Below are 19057 nucleotides of genomic sequence, written 5' to 3'. Positions count from 1 at the left end.
CAAAATAATTTTTAAATGTGTAAATAATACTGTGAGATCCAGTTTTAAAGTTATCTTTTTGAAAAAAAAAAAAAATACTTGCGGGTCCCGTGAACAATGCACGGCACCCACTAAAATACATTGGACGCGCAAAACTTGGAATGCTTGCTGCTATCCAAATATACACTAAATCTTCTCTCATAAGTGATGCAAATGGTAAAAAGTTAAAGGAAAAATAAGATTAAATATCAAAAGATTCAAGAATTGTGGTCTAGTTTTGATGTGGGGTTTTCTTGGCACCTTTAATAGTCTACTTTAGTTTTTATTGAGTCTTAACTATTAAGTTTCTTTATTTTACTTTCTAAAAAAAAAAGTTTCTTTATTTTAGAAAATTTCTTGATCAGTAATTTACTTTACTAGAATAAGGACAAATTGGTTCTTTACCAAAAGTCCATGAATCTTATTTTATGTTATAAGTTCTTTTTCAATTTAATTTAGAAGTTCTTAATTACGCTTCTTTATAATTGGGAGTACTTGTCTTTCAAGGGAAAAGTTATTTAGGAGTCCTAACCTCTCTAGGTGTAACAATGACAATAAACAAGTTTTTATGTATTCAATAAAAGGAAGAAATAGTGAGATTGATTTTTATAAAAATCCAACACCTTATTTAAGTTTTGAGGGTGTGATTGCCTTCTCCTATCAAAACTCATTTTTCACTCTATTCACCGTTTTTACCAAATAGTCATCAAACACATTCAAGATCCAATCTTTTTATAACCTAAATCTACCTAAACCCTTAAACATCTAATATTCAAGAATCCTTCAAGATCTCATCAAGAAATATAATTTAGTGTTGAATTCCTAAAGATCCTACATCGAAATTCGTATCGTAATACAATATAAGGCTTCTGTGAATGGTAAGGGTGCTTGTGTGACTTCCTATTAAAAAAACTTTTTGGTTTCACCATATCATGTTCTTTGTTATTGAAAAGAAGGATTTATATATGGTTGGAAAGTGGAAATAACAGAATAAATTCCCATAAGACAGAAGAGGTTCTGTTTTCTTATTGTGACCTTCGTAAGTTTCCACTTTAAGATGTTTAAAACTCTTGGAAAGAAAAGATAATAATAAAAACCAAAAAATTTTGTTCAAGTACATTACTGTTTGATAGTGATTTTTATTTATCGTGTGATCTTCTCCAACTAGGTAGAGAGTGAGATGATGCAAAAGGAAAGCAAAGTGGTTCATCACCAATTTTTAACATGTTCCTCTTTTCCCTCTCTTTCTAGGTGATTTTGTTTGTCCTTTTCTATTTCTTTAGAGAGAGAGAGAGAGAGAGAGAGAGAGAGAGAGAGATAGGGGTGGTCTTGATGTTGGGAATATGTGGTGTATAATGTTCACTTGTTTTATATTTAATGCACTAGATGAAGCAGCTGGATGTAGCATGGCTTATTATTTGGAGTTCAGTTTTTGTAGTGCTCAATATAGGTTGGCTAATAGTGGCTTTAGATTTTGCGATTTTTCCATTACAAGGTTAAGGATTAAAAAGTTCTCGAATTGGAATAATTTCAAAAGTCAAATTGGAGGGTGCATGAATTTTCAGGCAGCTACAAATTAGGATGCTTTATGTAGGGTTACTGGCTAGAGAGGAAAATGGCGGGAAAAGGTTAAGAAAGAAATATAAGGGGTTTGTGCTCTTAATGGTGTAACAAAACGGCTATGGCTTAGGGTTCAAAAAAAGCATGGAAGCAAGTCTTGGTGGCTGTGGTGAGAACTGTGAACAACATTCCAAGATCAACACTGAAAGCTTAGGAGCTTTTGGGTTTTCAAGTGGTGGAACGTTGAGTTAGGTTTTGCTAATAGGATTTTGAGGATGAGTGATGCTAGGGATACTACAAATTCTACTACATAACTCTTACAAACTAATGTTCACCAATCACACAAAATATAAAATAAAATAAAACAAACTGAAACTCTAACGTTCATTTATTATGTCGAAGTCTACCAATCACATTCATTACCACGTTAGTTTGTAAACATTTTGGAGTAAAATGTGTAGAAACTTTTGCATTTTCTTTTACGGATAGATTGGTGTTATTAATGGCACTGTTTTGGTCTAGTTGTGTCTCATAACTAAAGAAAATAAGAGAGAAAGAAAGAAAGCAATAAGTGAACTCATGATAGGACCCATGGGCCATAACTATAGTTGATAGTAAAACTTCTTAAAATTAAAGACGATGCTTGGAACTTAAGAAAGTGAAAGGTTCCAAAGCAGTGGCTGCCTATTTCCAAGAAACATGGAATATTCAAATTAGGTCTCACCCTTAAGTTAAACCTAATAGAAAACTTCTTGTCTTTAATCTTTTTATTTCTAGAGCTCCTTGTATCTAGCACGGTGTACTTATTTTGTTATTACATTTTGTTTTAGATTTGATGGATGGGCTGTGAGAAATCCCTAGTAGGGAGGCTTTGAAACTTTGAGCAGAGGCAAGTTAAACATTGTCCTCATATATGCTATCATTTTTCTCCTAATGCTTTTGCACATTTAAATTACATCATGATTAGTTGTCATAATGAACCCCCCTTCAAAACCAGGTTGCTTCAGGACAACACATATGAAGTGGAAGAGGACTGCGCTAAACAAATGGATAATGAAGACTTTGATTTGGGGGTTGCTTTGTGATTATAAGATATCTTGATGACCCCCCCCCCCCTTTCCTTTTTATTTTTTATTTTTTATTTTTACATTATCAAAAATCAAAATATCCAATTAATCAACAAAAGAAACTGTAAAAAAAAAAAAAAAGTGTTTGGATACCAAGAAAATGAAACCTGAATGTAGATGAGGATGACGGTGAAGGATTGAAGCCTGTTGTAATCGTGTAGGAAAGGTATCATATGCAAACAGAGTGTTTGAGAAAAAACGCAATTGAAAAGTGTTGGTTTTGGCGGGAGGTGCAAGAACAAGAACAAGAAGAAATACCAAGCCCAATTAGCAATATATATATATGCCTCTGCTTTTTTCTTTTTTTTTGGGGGGGGGGGGGGGGGGTGGGGGTGTTTATTTTTAACTGAAAGTTGAATTAGAAAGATTTAGAGAATAGGCAAAGTTTTGTCAACAGAACTCTTCCACTCGTCTCCACACTTTACAGGTCACTTCACTGACTTACTTTCCTCTTTACCCATTTTTCACTTTCACAATTCACTCTCTTTTTATATTTGTACTTTATGAAGTTCAGAGACTTTAAGCTAAAATGTAATCAGCTGTATTGTTAGTTTGTTGATTGTTGGATTGTTGAACCTCCTATGTACATGTGTGTAAGTGCATTATTCAGGTGAGGTCTGGTTCCTTGCATGTCTTTTTGAATAATGAACTCTTGATCAGTCTAGACAATTTCCATTTTTTTTTTTTTTATTTTTATTTTTTTTTTTTTAAGGATAGATAAATTTTATCATGTACTTTTAGATTAGTTGCATATACTACTGTTGCCTTGTAAATCTGGTCTAAGGATGTATTTGGATACCGCTTATTTTGCTGAAACTAAAAACTATTGTTGAAAGTACTGTAGATAAAAATTAGTCGAAATAGTATAGCATGACTCATGAATAATACCAAAAAGTACAATAGGGCTTATAAATAATAACAAAAATAAGCTGAATAATAAAATAATTTTAATTTTCCATTCCAATCCAAGCGCACACTAAATTGATCCTTAAGGTATCTTTCAGTTAAATTCAAATAGATGCTTCCTTCGCCTATGAATACTATAGATAACTGTTTTAGTATCTCCCCACATAATCTGCAATTGCAACTTAGTTTAGTACTCAGAACCCTGGTCCTAGGCTTCATGTATTTCAATATTAATATAGATAACTATACAACCATTAACTAAAATATGTCTATGGTTAACTAATTGGTGGGCTATGAATACATATGCAGGCACAGTTTGTTAAAGCAGAGAAGAATGTAAAGAAGTTTAACATTTCAGTTGATCTAATGAAGAAGGAGAGCAAAAAATTGCTTGAAAGGGCATTACTTGCTGAAAAGGATATGAAGTAAGGCCATATTGAGCTCAAGTAGAAGTGATTCAAGTACCCTTAAATAAGATCACGGCTATTTTTGTTTCTATTGCATCTAATGACACCAAGTAATATGTGTAGGGATGCTGGAAGTCAAATTCAACGCCTTGTGAAATCAGTCTACAAGGTTGAAACTCAAGCTGCAGGTCTGCATTCTTGACTTTCTTTCTTTTTTGGTTAATGAGGTGATAAGGACCATCATCGGGCATTCTTCTTTAGCTTGGCTTTAATTTGTGCTGTGGTCTGGTCTGTAGCGTATTCAAGGTTTGCTTTTGATAAACTTTTACCAATGAGATTTAGCTCAAATGACACTGAGGATCTATTTGGATACCGCTTATTACTAAAAATTAAAAACTGAAAACTAAAAATATTGTAGCAAAATAATTTTTAAATGTGTGAATAGTACCGTGAGACCTAGTTTTAAAGTTGTTTTTCTAAAAAAAAAAAAATACTTGCAGCTCCTGTGAACAGTGCATGAGACCTACTAAAAAACTCTAGACGCGCAAAACGTGGGACGCTTGCCGCTATCCAAACATATAATGAATCTTCTCTCATAAGTGATGCAAACAGTAAAAAGTTAAAGGAAAAATAAGATTAAATATCAAAAGATTCGAGAATTGTGGTCTAGTTTTGATGTGGGGTTTTCTTGGCACCTTTACTAGACTACTTTAGTTTTTATTGAGTCTTAACTATTAAGTTTCTTTATATTACTTTCTCAAAAAAATAGTTTCTTTATTTTAGAAAGTTTCTTGATTAGATTTAACTTACTTTACTAGAATAAGGACAAATTGGTAGATTCTAGAATTTCTAGACTCAGCTGTCCTTGGCTTTACCAAAAGTCCATGAATCCTATTTTATGTTATAAGTTCTTTTTCAATTTAATTTAGAAGTTCTTAATTATGCTTCTTTATTATTGGGAGTACTTGTCTTTCAAGGGAAAAGTTACTTAGGAGTCCTAACCTCTCCAGTTGTAACAATGACAATAAAAAAGTCTTTATGTATTCAATAAAAGGAAGAAATAGTGAGATTGATTTTTATAAAAATCCAACATCTTATTTAAGTTTTGAAGGTGTGATTGCCTTCTCCTATCTAAACTCATTTTTCACTCTATTCACTGTTTTTACCAAATAGTCATCAAACACATTCAAGATCCAATCTTTTTACAACCTAAATCTACCTAAACCCTTAAACATCTAATATTCAAGAATCCTTCAAGATCTCATCAAGAAATATAATTTAGTGTTGAATTCCTAAAGATCCTACATCGAAATTCATATCGTAATCCAATATAAGGCTTGTGTCTTGCGCCAATAAGAATGGGTGAAGGGTGAGAGTGCTTGTGTGACTTACATATTAAAAAAACTTTCTGGTTTCACCATATCATGTTCTTAGTTACTAAAAAGAAGGATTTATATATGGTTGGAAAGTGGGAAATATAGAATAAATTCCCATAAGACAGAAGAGGTTCTGTTTTCTTATTGTGACCTTTGTAAGTTTCCACTTTTAGATGTTTAAAACTCTTGGAAAGAAAAGATAAAAATAAAAAACTAAAAATTTTGTTCAAGTACATTGCTGTTTGATAGTGATTTTTATTTATTGTGTGATCTTCTCCAGCTAGGTAGTGAGTGAGATGATGAAAAAAGGAAAGCAAAGTGGTTCATCACCAATTTTTAACATGTTCCTCTTTTCCCTTTCTTTCTAGGTGATTTTATTTGTCCTTTTCTATTCTTTAGAGAGAGAGAGAGAAGGGGGGGGGGGAGGTGGTCTTGATGTTGGGAATATGTGGTGTATAATGTTCACTTGTTTTATATTTAATGCACTAGTTGAAGCACCTGATGTAGGATGACTTATTATTTGGAGTTCAATTTTTGCTGTGCTCAATATAGGTTGGCTAATAGTGGCTTTAGATTTTCGGATTTGTCCATTACAAGGTTAAGGATTAAAAAGTTCTCGAATTGGGATAATTTCAAAAGTCAAATTGGAGGGTGCAGGAATTTTCAGGCAGCTGTAAATTAGGATGCTTTATGTAGGGTTACTGGCTAGAGAGGAAAATGGCGGGAAAAGGTTAAGAAAGAAATATAAGGGGTTTGTGCTTTTAATGGTGTAACAAAACGGCTATGGCTTAGGGTTCAAAAAAAGTATGGAAGCAAGTCCTGGTGGCTGTGGTGAGAACTGTGAACAACATTCCAAGATCAACACTAAAAACTTTGGAGCTTTTGGGTTTTCAAGTGGTGGAACGTTGAGTTAGGTTTTGCTAATGGGATTTTGTGGATGAGTGATGTTAGGGATATTACAAATTCTATTACATAACTCTTACAAACTAATGTGTCTCCAATCACACAAAATCTATATATTACTAAAAGCTGAAGCTTAGCGTAGCGTTTAATGCTGCTGCTCTCACATTGCGCCACATCAACTACCACGTCATTCTTTTTTTTCTTTTCTTTTTTAAAATATAATTTTTCCTACAATTTTAAAATGGTTTTTACAATTTTTAGGCCTATAAATATAGTCCATTACTTATTTATTTACTTTCACTATCACCCTATAATAAATCCAGCTCACTACTTATTTATTTACTTCCACTATCACGCAATAATAAATCTGTATATTTAATCTAGCCCACCTCTTATTTATTTAGTTCCACTATCAAGCCCAACTCAAATCATTTTCAGTTCAGTTTTAGAGTTTTGTGTGAGCCTTTTCAGCTTAAAAGAAGGGGAAAAAAAAAAAAAAAAAAACTTTGAAGCCTTTCAAGCTTTAGGGTTTTTTTTATCAACCAATTTTCTTATAATTGTTTTTAACATTTACACTTCTCCAACCTTTCTTTCTCCCTTACCATTTCATCTCCCCACTACTTCTTCAATCTTTCTCCCTTCCTTACCTTTTCATCTCCCCACTATCCTCTACATTAATATCATTCTTCCTCTTTTCCTTCATCTTCCTTTATTTTTGTCTCTTCTTATTCACATCCTCTTACTATAAATTTGTCACTATCTCTTCTATTCTATGTATAGTTTTCCCTCACAAAAAAAAAAAAAAGGTTCCCTCTCTCTCTCTCTCTAAATTTTTTTTGTTGTTTTTTTTTTTTTTTTTGCATCTCTACTTTAAGTTGAAATTTTTTTATATTCTTTAAAACTCTATTTTGGGTTAATGCGATTTAGTTTTGTTTTTTAAATTGTGATTTAGTTTTGTTTTTTAAATTGTTTTTGTTGTTGTTGTTTTTTATTTTTTATTTTATTTTATTTATTCTCTTTGGTTGTTAAATTTTATCCTATTGCGTTCTAAAGAATTAAATATAGCATATAAAAATATAATATTATTCTATTATATAGCATGATTTGGATAATTTGGTATTTATTTTATTACATAGCATAATTTTTTATAGTGCTCAATTTAGATGTTAAACTATGAGACTTTATTAATTTTTGTTTATTTTCTAATCCTTTGTGGTGGACAAAGTACTCTTAATAGTTGTATTAGAAGTACTCTATAATGCCATTTATTTAAAGAAAAGCAAAGGTTAGCCAAACGAAAATAATCGGATAGGTGAAAAATTTTAATTTTTGCAATTTTATTTTTATTATTATTGTTTTATAACAATGCATGTATAGAAATTTAATTCTTAGATTTTGCTAATAATTGTTTATTTGATAATATGTTTTGGGTGGCCGAAATTATAATTTCTGCAGAGAAAATAACCTTAATAGATTACCAAAAATAAAATTTTATCCTAATATTGGTTCAATTAATCATTGTTAAGTTTTATTAATTTTTTTTTAGTTTACATTTTTTTTGTGTTTTGGATTGTTCCTATATTACATTTATGATTGTTCCTATAATAAATAAAAATATAATTACGAAATACATTACTCATTCTTAGATTAGTTTAAATTGTTAAAAAAAATTTAATAAAATCACCATAAAAATAATTATCACGCGCAACGCGTAGGTTTGCGGCTAGTATAAAATAAAATAAAATAAACTGAAACTCTAATATTAATTTATTATGTTGAAGTCTACCAATCACATTCATTGCCACGTTAGTTTGTAATCATTTTGTAGTAAAATATGTAGTAACTTTTGCATTTTCTTTTACGAATTGATTGGTGTTGTTAATGGCACGGTTTTGGTCTAGTTGTGTCTCATAACTAGACAAAATAAGAGAGAAAGAAAGAAAGCAATAAGTGAACTCATGATAGGACCCATGGGCCATAACTATAGCTAATAGGAAAACTTCTTAAAATTAAAGACGATGCTTGGAACTTTAGAAAGTGGAAGGTTCCAAAGCAGTGGCTGCCTATTTCCAAGAAACATGGAATATTCAAATTAGGCCTCACCCTCAAGTTAAACCTAATAGAAAACTTCTCGTCTTTAATCTTTTTATTTCTTGAGCTCCTTGTATCCTGCACGGTGTACTTATTTTGTTATTACATTTTGTTTTAGATTTGATGGATGGGCTGCGAGAAATCCCTGATAGGGAGGCTTTGAAACTTCGAGCAGAGGCAAGTTAAACATTGTCCTCATATATGCTATCATTTTTCTCCTAATGCTTTTGCACATTTAAATTACATCATGATTAGTTGTCATAATGAACCCCCTTTCAAAACCAGGTTGCTTCATGACAGCACATCTAAAGTGGTAGAGGACTGCGCTAAACAAATGGATAATGAAGACTTTTGATTTGGGGGTTCCTTTATGATTAATAAGATATCTTGATGACCCCCCCCCCCCCTTCCTTTTTCCCCCCTTCTTCATTCAACCCCTATAATGCAAAAGGAAAGGAGATGTGCAATAAAGGAGGAAGTTGGGACTTTCATTTTCCGACCTTCATAATTTTGCAAGTAAAATCGATTTTGGTTTCAGTTGGCTTAGTTTGTTATAATTTTTGGTTAATTTATATTGTTAATCACAAACACCAGCTGATAATTTTGCTTGATAATTTGTTACTATCCCTCTTCCTCTCCTAGTATAATCATTCATATGATGTTGATTCCAGCTAGAGTATGCAGTTGGCAGGCATCAACTGAATACTTCTTTGAGATTATAATGGCTGCTGACTTGTGATCCGTGTCAAGGAACAGTGCAATTCGCGAAACTTTGAAATCTTAAAAGGGAAGATGATGTTAAGACTCATGGGAAATGGAGTCAAATTCATTAATTTGTCTAAGGGGGTGATTGGTTTGCATGTGCTTAATACGATAGAACCCTTCCCACCTCTTTTTTTTTGATAAGTAAGAAAGATGTATATTCAAAAACTGTTATATGCAGAGAAGCACAAAGCAAATCAAAAAGTACAAAAAAAGAGAGAAGATGATGCAAGACGACCTAGGCTTCCCACCTAGATTAGTCCTGATCATCACCAAACAAATACTATGCAATCTCTGCAAATAATCTCAATAATAATAATAATAGTTTGTCCCACAAAAGAAATCATCTAGAGCTTTACATGCAGTTTCCAGGAATCACAATGATAAGGTTAAACTCTCCTAAACAAATCCTAAACAATTTCAAATACTAATCTGATAATCCTAAACAATTTCAAATACTAATCCAATAATCCTAAACAAAGGATAATGATGAACAACTAATCCTAACCAAACTTAAATACCAATCCAAACTAAACAAATAACTACATTACAATTTGAAATTATCCACTGAAAATCTAAAATGAAAAATTGAAATAACTTTTGGTTATGCTCCTGCATTAGAAGAGCAAAAACATAAAAGAAGAACGAATTACAAAGAAAGATAGAGCTAAGGAACAAAGGGAGATAATCACAAGATGTGAGTCCTCAAGCCCTAAACCAATTAAAAAGGGAATCAGAAAAGAGAGCAAGCAGCTGGCCATCGGATCTATTTAAATCCTCAAAAGTCTGGCGATTGCGTTCCCTCTAAATACACTGCATCAAACACAACAGAACTAAATTCCAAATGTTAGATGAGTGCTTCCCCAACCAATTCCACCAACCAATAAGAAAATCTGCCATCGAACATGGGGGAACCCACGAAATCCCAAAAAGTTCTAAAGACAAAGCTCCACAACCGATAAGCCTTTCCACAGTATAACAACAAATGATCCATTGTCTCCTCACAACAACAAATAATGCACCAGTCAACGAAATCGAAACCCCTAACCCATAAGTTATCGCTCGTGAGAATCCAATCCCATGTGGCTATCCAAACAAAGAAAGAGACATGTCGGGGTGCCTTAACTTTCCAAATACCTTTCCATGGAAAAACAGCTGAAGAAGAACCACGTAACTTATGATAAAAAGAACGGATATTAAAATCTCCATTCTTCATCAACTTCCATCTCATACAATCACCATTAATCGATGAAGTTAAATTGGATGCCAAGAATTGAAAGAAATCATCCACCACATCTGCCTCCTAATCATTAGGACCCCGAATGAAATGAACATCCCAAGTTCTCCTATCCCCCGCTCATTGGCATAACAAAGATGAGTCTATAGAAGCCGCTCTATTAGTAGCAATATTGTACAAGATGGGAAAAGCCAAATGGAGAGAAAGATCCCTACACCATCGATATGTCCAAAATTTCACACTATTCCCTACTCCAACCTTAAACTAGGTGTTTTTGCTAAAAACTTCCCAACCAACCCATCCAGATACTTCTCTACAAACCTCACCCATGAACACCCCTTCCCAGCTTGGAGGTCCACACCCCCCCCCCCTTAAATTCTTTCCCAAATTTCAAAGCTACCACCCTCCTCCAAAATTGAGTCGCCTTGACCCCAAAACGCCAAAGCCACTTTCCTAGTTGGGCTTTATTGAAAGTGGTTAGTTTCCTAATTCCTAAACTTCCATTGGCAATAGGCATACAGGCCTTATCCTATCCCAACAAATGAGTCTTGGAATCACCCCACAAAAAATCCCTTTGCAGCTTCTCAATTTTGTTAGCCACATGTGCATTGTCAATTGCTTAATGCTTGGGATAGTTTAGGAAATAATTTTGGATTGAATTTTGTAGAGAAGTTGCTTAAAAGAGGAAAATGGGCTTTTGCTCTTATTTTGTAAAAAATCTAGCACAATGTCCATGTTTTGAAACTATTAACACCGTGTCCATGTTTTAAAACTCGATTTAAAAAAAAATCGAGTAACAGGTGGAACTCGACATTAGCAATGTCAAATTTTATACATATTTTGCAACTTAATTTTTTTTTTAAAAATTTAAGTGAAACTCGACTATTCTAAAGTCGTGTTTCAATTAAAAATTTACACATAACTTGATTTTGAGGATATCGAGTTTTATACCGAACTTGATTTTGTTAAAATCAAATTTTAAAAACAGGGACACGATATTTAATAGTTTCAAAACAGGAACATTATACAAGATTTTTTACAAAATAAAGGTGAAAGGCAATTTTTCCCCGGCTTAAAAAGCTTTTGTCCTGGGTTTGAAGTTTAGCACCTGCATGGCTCCCCCACGAAACCCACCCCACATTAACAAATACTCTCGAAACTCCCGACTCTGTGCAAGCGTAGGTTCATGCTTCATACGCATTCCACATCGGGGCACATATGAGCTGCATTTAGTGAACTCAAATTAGGGCTAGGGGGCCCACAAGCCTTTGCTATTTGATGAGCACCTTAAATACGTTATATATCAGCTACTATTAGAGCATTCACACCAGCTCTTGCATAATTGTGTATAAATGTGTATTTTACACATTTTGGCTACTTTTACACATTTTGAACCCAAAAACACCCCATATCAGTCCGTTTAAAATTGTGTAAAATCGTCTAAATTTTTAAACGAGCTACAGTACCTGTGTAAATTTACACGGGCACTGTAGGCCGTGTATTTAGTTTTTTAAAGTTTTTTCTCTCTCCTTTCCACTGTCTCTCACCTCCCTCTCTGCGCTCTCTCACCTCCCTCTTTGCGCTCTCTCTTTCTCTCACAAAAAACCCACCCAATCCTTTCATCCTTAGTTCTCTCTCCCTCTCTCACATCTCTCTCTCGTTCAAAGCATGCCACTGGAGTTCACAGCGTGGCGAGATCGGCGCTGTGGGTCACAACGTGGCGTGTGGCGTGGTCTCGATGGTGGCGGTGTGGGTTTGGATCGATGATCGATGGCGGCGACGTGGGGAGGTCTCGACGATGGTTTAATCTGAGTTTATGGTGTGGGTTGGTCTTGGTTTGTGTGGGTTTGCTTGGTCTGGGTTGATTTGCGTTGTGGGTTGATCTGGGTATGTGTGGAGGCATGGAGGCGTGGAGGCGTGGAGGCATGGAGACGATGGCGTTTTGATCAGCGTTGATTTTTCTTTGTGTGGGTTGATCGGTGTTGGTTGATCTAATGTTGAATCTGATTTTTCGTGTGGGTTGATCGGTATGTATGGGTTGATCTGATTTTTCTTTGGTTTCTGATGATTTTTCGTGTGGGTTGATCGGTATGTGGGTTGATCAGATTTTTCTTTGGTTTCTGATGATCTTTCATGTGGGTTGATATCTGTTTTTTGTTTGGTTTCTGATGATGGTGGTGACGGTGGTTGGGTGGTGATGGTGGTTGTGAGTTTGTGAGAAAGAGGGATGATTGGATTTTTCTTTGGTTTTTGATGATTTTTCATGTGGGTTGATATCTGTTTTTTGTTTGGTTACTGATGATGGTGGTGACGGTGGCTGGGTGGTGATGGTGGCTGTGAGTTTGTGAGAAAGAGGGACAGTGAGGGAGTGAATAATAAAAATTAGTAAAATAATGAATATTTTAATAAATAAATGTGTAGAATAGATAAACTAATATGGGTGGTTTGTAAAAGTGGATGTGTAAAATAGAAAAAATAGGTTTTTTCGTGTAAAATAGACAAAAAATTTAGAAAAACTAATGTGAATGCTCTTACGGTTTCATTCTTTACGTACCAAATCCAATTAACTAAATAACTGTTACAAACTTACAATGGCAAAACAATTATATATATATATATATATATATATATATAGAGACAACTTTGATGAATAAATGACTTGATCTGTTCCCATTCAGACGGGCTCACGTTTCAACTATGCATGTTTTGGTCGTTCATCAATTAGAAACACTAGAGAAGTGTACACTGAACTGAACTTACTACTGATCCTACCAAACAACATGGCTCATCACCAGACTTTGCATGGTCTCCTTTGGTACAGGTACTGTCATGCAAGGAGAAAAGGGGAACAACCACCAATCACACTTCGGAGCAGCTAAAGTAGTTTGACTTGCTACTTGCTACTACACTTGTGCTTAAAAATAATAAAAAAACAAAAAACTTTTAACCTATTTGAAGTTTATATCAATGTACATGACTCGGAATCTTATGACACATATCATGATAAGATGAACAGCCAATGACCCAATGAATCTATCATTTACCAATTTTAGGTGGTTGTCAAGTAACTGTCTTCATTGGAATGAGACTTTTGTGATCAAATTAAGCTTCCTATGAGTTTTTAGCCATAACCCAATAAAACTATTTTCTAATCTGTGTGAAGAGCTAGGTAGGTTTTCCAGTTCCTCCTGTGCATCCACTGAAAGCAGAAAAACCACTTCCTTGTTGGCTGTTGAAAGCCCCAAATCCATCACCAGCTGAGGGAGCATCGGCAAATCCACCACCAGCTGCGGGAGCACCGGCAAATCCACCACCAGAAAATCCCCCAGACCCACCAGCTGAAGCTACACTTGCAAATCCAGCAACCCCTGAAGCCACACCGGCAAACCCACCACCGGTAGATGATATACCAGCAAAGCCACAACCAGTTTCAGCACTTGAAAACCCACCAGGGGAACTAGTGCCAGTGAAGCCACCACCACCAAAACCAGTGGGAGATCCAAAACCTGTACCTGGTAGACCGGCATCAATCTGTCTTGATTGTCCAAAAGACCCAAGAACGAATCCCAGTGCTTGCTGTCCTGATCCAATCTGTGCTGGATGGCCAAACCCAGTTTGAGTTGGAGCTTGAGCTGTTGTTCCAGTACTGAAACCACCAGAGAATGCACTCGAATTTGTTGGTTGAGATGGTTGTGAAGACTGGAGAGACTGGAAGCTAAAAGATGCAGGACGAAACAGCTGTCCACTAGGAACCGTCATGTCAAATGCTGAGCTCATCGGACTTGATGCTGCATTACCAAATGGATTTGATTTTGGAGCAGTTGCAGTAGGGGTTGAGCCAATACCAAATGCACCAAGGCTTCCCAAACTAAGTTCTGCTGTGTTACTTGTCTCAGGAGCCTCCTCCTCCATCTCATCCTCTTCTGTTTCTGCAACATCCAAACTTTCATTCTTTTCTCCAGTTGTGCTTCCAGAAGTTGGGAATAGAACACGTGCAGTAGATGGCTGTGCTGGTTGAGCATTCAATGTCACATTAGGTGCAGGGTTTGCCATGTTACCGAAACTGGGCTGGCTTCCAGATGTCAGACTAGTTGAAATTTCAATTGTAGGGTCAGTTGTTACTGAAGGTTCAAGCTTCGATTTAATTTCACCTTTGGGAGGCTCAGACTGCAGAGATGATACTTGTTTACTAGCATCCTTGTCTGTTTTCAAACTAGATTTGGCCATAGGATGTTGAAGCTCTGTTTTAGGGTGTTAATGTATATTATGTTATGGGCTTTAGGCCCAATTAGGTTACTTGTATAGCACACTGGTACTTGTACTACACTTTACTTGTACCGCACACTTACGCCTCCTATATAAGGCTCTGATGTATATTCTCTTATGATAAATACAATACAATCATTCAGTATTTCTATCATGGTATCAGAGCCACCTTTTTGTGGCCATGGTTTTCTGTCCTTGCGGTATTTTTAAGAGCAATCTTTGTCTTCTTCGGTGTTTTTTTTCGCTGCGTTCATCTTCTTTGGCTTCCTACTACTGCCATCAAAACTCTCCGGTATAGTCAAGCCACCGTTTGAAGTCGCATCAACACTGCAAGACCATTGCCTTCCTCAAACTACCGTCACAGAGCCAAACTTCATTCAAGGGATCTTCCCAACCTTATCAAATCTCAAGATTTCATCGAGCTTCCATCTTGAGTTTGAGAGGGGGTGTTAGAGATATATTAGCCCATTAGCATAGGCCCAAGCCTAATTCTACTTTGTGTGCAAGTCAAGTCTCCTACTTGTACTAGAAGTCTATTAGTCTAGGGTTTAGTCTACTATATATACACATGTTATGATTCATTGTAACACAGGATTTGTACTACACTCTAATATATTATTGATATAGCCCTTTAGGGTTTCCTCCGTGGATGTAGGCCGTTAGGCTGAACCACGTAAACCTCGTGTGTTATTGTGTTTTATACTTTATGCTTTCGCTTCCGCATCCATACTAGCATATTCAATATGGTGTATAAATGCTAATATTTAACATGGTATCAGAGCCACTGCTCTGACCTTTTCTTAGCAGTCTTGTCTTCATTGTGTGACTTCCTTTCTTTTACTAACGCTTCCGCCATCACAACTGCCGCCGCAGCCTATCGCCGTTGAACCTCCGACGTCATCCAGCCGTCGTCCTTGGGTTCCGGACCTGCAGCCGCCGTCGTTTAGGAGTTTCACACTACACAGACCACTGCCCTTTGCATCACCGCTGCGAATATTGCTCCGATTTCATTTTTGAAGGTACCACTGAGATCGTCTTGCGCCGATCTACACATCCGTGGAAGCCTCGTCGCCATCGGATACCGTACGCGCCCCCACGCGCCGCTCAAAGTTGCTGCTTCGACGATCACGCGCCACACGCGCCTCCACGCGCCGAAATTTCCAGGCACGTGCTATCCACGCGCCGTCACGCGCTGTCACGCGCCGTCTGCTTGCTGCCACGCTCCCCCACGCGCCATCACGCGCCCTCACGCGCCTTCACTGGTCTGCTGACGTCATCTCGCCTGCCACGTCAGCCCTAGCTGCGTCAGCATCCACTGTTCTGCTGACGTCATCGCCACATCATCCAGTGACGTCATCTTCTGACTGTTGACCGAGCGTTGACTTTGACCGAGCGTTGACCGTTGACCGTTGACTTTGACCGTTGACTTTTCTGTAGAGTTGACTTTTTGCAGTCCAGGTGCTCCTTACCCAGTTTTTCGCGTAGATTTCGTTTTTGCAGTCTATTTTTGCATATTTTGCTTCAAAATGAAGAATAAGGACAAGTCTTCTTCCTTTTGCAACAATCGTCGCCGACAATCCAACAAACGTTTTTGCAATTTTTGCAAATGTTTTGGCCATAATATTGAGACGTGCTTTCAACGCAACAAATCAGTTGTTTCCATTTCTGCTGCTACTGTTGCTAACACTAAGAATGTCCAACCTATGGCTCCCGTCTCTGCAAAGTCTCAGTCTTCTGGATCCACTTTCACCATTTCCAGAGATGACCTTATAAATATCATCGCCAATGTCATTCGTATGGTTGGTAATGCATCTTATTCCTCTTCTCTCTCAGCTTTATCTGGTATGTCTCCTACCTCTTGGCTTATGGATTCTGCTTGTTGCAATCACATGACACCTCACTCGTCCTTATTTTCTGAACTTAAACCTGCACCACACCCTCTTAATATTCGCACAGCAAATGGTTCCACAATGTCTGGTCATAATATAGGCTCTGTTTCGACCTCTAACCTCTCGGTTCCTGGAGTCTTTAATGTTCCTGACCTTTCTTACAATTTGTTTTCTGTGGGACAATTAGCTGAGTTGGGTTATCGCATTATCTTTGATTATTCTGGGTGTATTGTGCAGGATCCAAGGACGGGACAGGAGCTTGGGACCGGTCCCAGAGTTGGGCGTATGTTTCCCGTGGACAACCTTCGTCTTCCACTTGTTGCTCCTGTTTCTGTTGCTGCAGCTACCGTAGTTTCTTCTGTTCCTTCCCTTGCACTTTGGCATGCTCGACTTGGTCACGCATCTTCCTCTCGGGTACAAAAATTGGCTTCTAGAGGTTTGTTAGGTTCAGTGTCTACCGAAAATTTTGATTGTGTCTCATGTCAGTTAGGAAAACAACCAGCTTTGCCTTTCAATACTAGTGAATCAATAACAACTGATATCTTTGACCTTATTCATTCTGATGTTTGGGGGCCTTCCTCTGTCTCTAGTATTGGTGGGTCTCGATATTTTGTTGTCTTTGTTGATGATTACTCTCGCTATAGTTGGATTTTTAATATGAAACATCGTTCTGAATTATTGCAAGTATATTCTAATTTTGCAAAAATGGTTGAAACTCAGTTTTCCAAACGCATCAAAATTTTTCGATCTGATAATGCTCTTGAGTACACTCAATATGCTTTCCAAACTGTTTTGCATTCCTATGGCACTGTTCATCAACTAACTTGTCCAGGTACCTCTCAGCAAAATGGTAGAGCCGAACGAAAACTTCGTCATATTCTTGACACTGTTCGTGCTCTCCTTCTCTCTGCCAAAGTTCCTGCTCCTTTTTGGGGTGAAGCTGCTCTTCATGCTGTTCATACTATTAATCGCATTCCAAATCCTGTTATCCAAAATCAAACTCCATATGAGCGCCTTTTTGGGTCACCTCCAGACTATCACCACCTTCGCTCCTTCGGTTCTGCTTGTTTCGTTCTTCTTCAACCACATGAGCATAACAAACTTGAGCCTCGGTCAAGACTTTGCTGTTTTCTTGGTTATGGCGAAACTCAAAAGGGGTATCGGTGTTATGATCCTGTCTCTCATCGTCTTCGTATTTCCCGTAATGTTGTCTTTTAGGAACATCGTCTCTTTGTCGAGCTCTCTCACTTCCGTGCCTCCCTATCTTCCTCCTCTGTTTTAGATCTCTTTCCAGATGAGGCACCTGTTCCTTCTGTAGCTGATCCTGATCCTCCTGTGGTTGCTCCTGATTCTCTTGTAGACTTCTCTGTCCAACCACCAAATACCACTGATCCCTTTCCTAGTTCACCCTTTAATGAACAGGTGGAAGATGAACAGGTTGAAGACGAGCTACCCAACCCCAACCTTGAGCTTGGGTCCCCTGCTCCTGCTCCGCTTGAAGATCTTGCACAAGACATTCCACCTCGTCACTCAACTCGGGTAAGATCTATTCCTGCACATTTACTTGACTATCATTGTTACACTGCTCTTGCTACACTACATGAGCCTCACACCTATCGTGAGGCTTCCACTGACCCTTTATGGCAGATTGCAATGAAAGAGGAACTTGATGCATTATCTAAAAATCATACTTGGGATTTGGTGACACTCCCTCCCGGGAAATCTGTGGTTGGTTGTAAGTGGATCTACAAGATTAAGACTCGCTCTGATGGGTCCATTGAGCGCTACAAAGCTCGTCTTGTTGCAAAAGGTTTTACACAGGAGTATGGGATTGATTATGAAGAGACCTTTGCTCCGGTTGCTCGTATCTCATCTGTTCGTGCCCTCTTAGCTGTTGCTGCTGCCCGTAAATGGGATCTTTTTCAGATGGATGTCAAAAATGCATTCCTTAATGGGGATTTACATGAAGAAGTTTATATGCAACCTCCTCCTGGTCTCTCTGTTGACTCAAACAAGGTTTGTTACCTTCGACGTGCACTTTATGGCCTTAAACAAGCTCCACGAGCTTGGTTTGCTAAATTCAGCTCTACCATCTCTCATTTGGGTTACATGGCCAGTCATTATGATTCTGCCTTATTTCTTCGTCGCACTGACAAAGGCACTATTTTACTTCTCCTATATGTGGATGATATGATCATAACTGGTGATGACCTCAGTGGCATTCAAGAACTCAAGGATTTTCTCAGTCAGCAATTTGAGATGAAAGATCTTGGACATCTCAGCTACTTCTTGGGTCTTGAAATCACTCATTCTACTGATGGACTTTATCTTACTCAAGCTAAGTATGCTTCTGAACTCTTGTCTCGAGCTGGACTCACTGATAGCAAGACTGTTGACACTCCAGTTGAGCTTAATGCGCATCTGACTCCCTCAGGGGGGAAACCATTGTCTAATCCCTCTCTTTACAGACGATTGGTTGGCAGCCTAGTTTATCTCACAGTTACTCGTCCAGACA

General features: G+C 37.1%; 1 protein-coding gene across 1 annotated transcript in view; it reads right to left on the bottom strand.

The window, feature by feature from the left end:
* The window catches only part of LOC115976922 (nuclear pore complex protein NUP214-like), a 40407-nt gene that overhangs the window by 6376 nt on the left and 14974 nt on the right, over positions 1-19057 (bottom strand). Inside the window, exon 16 of the mRNA XM_031098487.1 lies at positions 14220-14638. Within this exon, the coding sequence (XP_030954347.1) occupies positions 14220-14638 (419 nt within the window). The remainder of the gene's footprint in view (positions 1-14219; positions 14639-19057) is intronic.

The sequence above is a fragment of the Quercus lobata genome, chromosome 1 (assembly GCF_001633185.2).
Source record: "Quercus lobata isolate SW786 chromosome 1, ValleyOak3.0 Primary Assembly, whole genome shotgun sequence".
NCBI lineage: Eukaryota > Viridiplantae > Streptophyta > Magnoliopsida > Fagales > Fagaceae > Quercus > Quercus lobata.
The sequence above is the reverse complement of the archived record's forward strand: the minus strand, read 5'-3'. Positions and strand labels throughout refer to the sequence as shown.